Source organism: Pollachius pollachius (genome assembly GCF_949987615.1).
Source record: "Pollachius pollachius genome assembly, chromosome: 4".
Taxonomy (NCBI): domain Eukaryota; kingdom Metazoa; phylum Chordata; class Actinopteri; order Gadiformes; family Gadidae; genus Pollachius; species Pollachius pollachius.
Genome location: NC_136937.1, coordinates 7214030 through 7217339, shown reverse-complemented (window position 1 = coordinate 7217339; position 3310 = coordinate 7214030). Strand labels below are relative to the sequence as shown.

General features: G+C 44.4%; 1 protein-coding gene across 1 annotated transcript in view; it reads right to left on the bottom strand.

The window, feature by feature from the left end:
• Window positions 1–1000: 1000 nt before the first annotated feature.
• septin5b (septin 5b) overlaps window positions 1001–3310 on the bottom strand; it is a gene marked incomplete at both ends in the record, with an annotated part of 7446 nt that continues 5136 nt past the window's right edge. The window contains 5 exons of the mRNA XM_079734598.1: window positions 1001–1063; window positions 1350–1452; window positions 2230–2365; window positions 2611–2707; window positions 2930–3031. Coding sequence (XP_079590724.1) covers window positions 1001–1063; window positions 1350–1452; window positions 2230–2365; window positions 2611–2707; window positions 2930–3031 — 501 coding nt within the window. The remainder of the gene's footprint in view (window positions 1064–1349; window positions 1453–2229; window positions 2366–2610; window positions 2708–2929; window positions 3032–3310) is intronic.

The window sequence follows — 3310 nt, the reverse complement described above, 5'->3', positions numbered from 1 at the left end:
GCTGCCTCACGCGCGGGGGGAGGAATATCGGATTCAGAATAGGTTTTATTATCCCACGGTTCAGTTACATGACTGTTGAAGACGTTGAACAAGCAACGTTGAAGACGCGCACAGACGCACACCCACACACACCCACACCACAAGCACGCACGCACACAAACATACACAGCCACCCATACCTAGGATACTGTAGGACATGAACCGTGGGAGTAAAAACAGATAGACTGGAGAGGACGAATATGCGTGTTGATCTCGTCTTAAAGCTTGTTGTTATGTCTCGTGTCTCACATTCAGATAACAGGCGCTCACTGACGAATAACATGTCACTGGACCGAGGGCCAACGGAGCGATAATGCTTTTATTTGTATTCCCTTTTAATTACCACACGTATTTATAATATCAAACGTACACTGGTTAATACAATGTAGCATAATAAAAAATGTACTCATAAGCACGCACGCCCCCAACACACACACACAGCAGTCAGTGGGATGTGATTGATCGATTCGTTAATAAATAAGTCAGTTAGAAAATGTGTTTGAAGTTAGTCGAACGAGTTCCTCAGCATGCTCTTAAACGTATCCAAAATTTCAAACATAACATTCATTAAATAGGTGGGGTTATATGGCAATAGTGCATCAGTGACACAAATAAAACAGTCATAGCCAGTCACACAAAACCACCTTATGGGCAGTGAACTATCTCTAAGGTGCAAACTATTTCTACTTGAATATGGCTAAATCAATAAAGCAACTTTTAGTTTTAGAGTTAGGCTTAACTAGAGTTTACCTTTGAGTTAAAACACCACCAAAGCCATTACCCTGTTCACAAGGCATTCCTTGCACTTTTCATCGATGTCTTTACATGACATGTTTATTACGTGTTCACTTTTTTTACAATCTCTGTGTTTGTGTGTCTCTCTTCTTCCCGGTGGGGCTGTCGCTCTGTTCAGTGTGTATAGGGACGACTCTCTTCAGGATGGCAGATGAAGCTGTCCTTCTCACAGGTCCTGCTCATGCATCTGCTGCTGCATCTTCTGAAGCATTTGTTGCATTCTCCTCAACTGTTGAGAGGCCGAGAGGAAAGGGGTATAAGGGAGAGAGAGAGTGGAGGGGGAGGAAGATGGGGAGAAGGACAGAGGGACATTGGGAGAGAGAGAGAGTTGAGGTAGAAAGAGCAGGTTGTGGGCAGGAGGGAGAGAGAAGGGTGACAATTTAAATCAAATTGGATTAGACATCTTTATTGTCCAGTGGCAGAAAATGGTCTTTCACAGGACTCTCATTACTTAAAGGCATGAGGACATTTTAGAATAACAATTTCTAGATTTACAATGTATTTTTCCAACTCACTTCTTCGTCCTTCATCTTGATGAGTTTCTCGGTGTCCGCATCCGGTGTGGGCATGGGGAACAGAGGGATGGGGCTTTCAACCCTGTTCTCTGCATTCACTTTGCTGCAGAACACAATAGCACAAGGCATCACGCCTTTAAATGTATTGCTTGATGAGGCTTTAAAGGGATGATTTTATGCAAACATTTGCTACAGTCAACTGGGTAGGCTGGTAGACTGATCTATCCAGCGTACATCTAGGTGGACACGCCCACTTGTTATGTCAGTAAAACGAAGGAATAGGCAGATTTTCAAATGGCTTGAAATGGCTACTCTCACTCATACTTGCTGGCATAATATTCCCCCCTTCAATATTACTTTGTTTTCATATTGCATGTCCAATAAAAAAGTGTACTTCCAAATTTTGGAGTGGGTGTGGATGATGGCAGATTTAAGCAGCCGCATAACTCTCATGGCCGGGGGGGTGTGGGGTTTTAGCAGGTTACGGAGCATGTTAGGAAACTCACTCAGGGATCAATGGATCTGTTACCCGAGTCAGATGGATCGGACTCTGGGGCTGGGTGAGGCTTCACACCAGTTAATATTGAGCAATCAATGTGCACAGGTTCAACAAGCCATCACTACACACACTCAGGAAGTTCTCCTGCATGGCAACATGGAGCACCAGCTCATGTATCGTTGGCTGTCGACCTTACAATAAACCGGTACCCAACATCGACACCCCGCGTCCTTGTTTATGCAGGAGCCCAGAAAAGCCACCTCGATGGCATGTAGCATGGCAACATAAGTATGCTACGGACACCTGTGCACGAGCAAACACACACACACACACACTCACACACGCACACACACACACACACACACACACACACACACATACCTGGTCATGGTCTGGATGCACTGAGCCCTGTAGTTCTCATAGTGCACGTCACAGGTCACCTCCTTCAGGTCGTTCATGTGGGTCCTGATCAGCATTGTCCTCAGCTTCACAAAGTCACAGTGGGCCTGGTTCTCCACTACACACACACACACACACACACACACACACACATATATATATATATATATATATAAACACACACACACACATAGAAAGATACACACACAAACACAGAAATACACATACATGAACGCACGCAAACACACAGGAAGTAACATTAAGGTCAATGGATTATTCAACACTTCATCTTGAGTGGGCAGGACATGGGTGTAGTGTGTGTGGTTGTGTGTGTGTGTGTGGGTGTGTGTGTGTGTGTCATACCCTCCACGATACCCCATGGGTAAAGCCGTCCTCTTACTCGCTGGCCTTTCACCTCCACCACGGCATTGCTGCCAATCACCGCAAACGGAGTGCTCTCCTGTTTACACATGCATGTTTATCAGTTTTGAACCATTCACAGACTTGCCTTATTTTATTTTTAAGCGTCTTATAGTGAGTGACACCACAGGCAAATAAAGCTGGGATCAGCATAGGTTAAGCGGTGTCGTCATGCATAACTCTCATGGCCGGGGGGGTGTGGGGTTTTAGCAGGTTACGGAGCATGTTAGGAAACTCACTCAGGGATCAATGGATCTGTTACCTTTAGCTCCTTGTCTTTCTGTTTGAACTCCTCGTCTTCATCCGAGTCACAGTCAGGGAACTGGTAGATCTTGATCCCGTACTTGTCTATCTCCTCCCTCAGCTGGATGAGCAGCAAAAGATGGAAGACATTTTTTGTGTTTAATATGAGAATTTAATGATTTTAATTCCCGATCGCAATTTTTTTTTTATATCTGATTGATGTTAGCATTAGTGCTGCACTCATGGATCATGCAGAGTGAGTCTTTATGCAATTATACGAGCCTAGCCCCTTTATTAATTACCTTGTTACACTGATAATCATACCCAGACGTTTTTTTTTGCCTCAAATGCTTGCCACTTGCCATCGCTCATAAAAATCCCAAGAAACACTCACTACTAC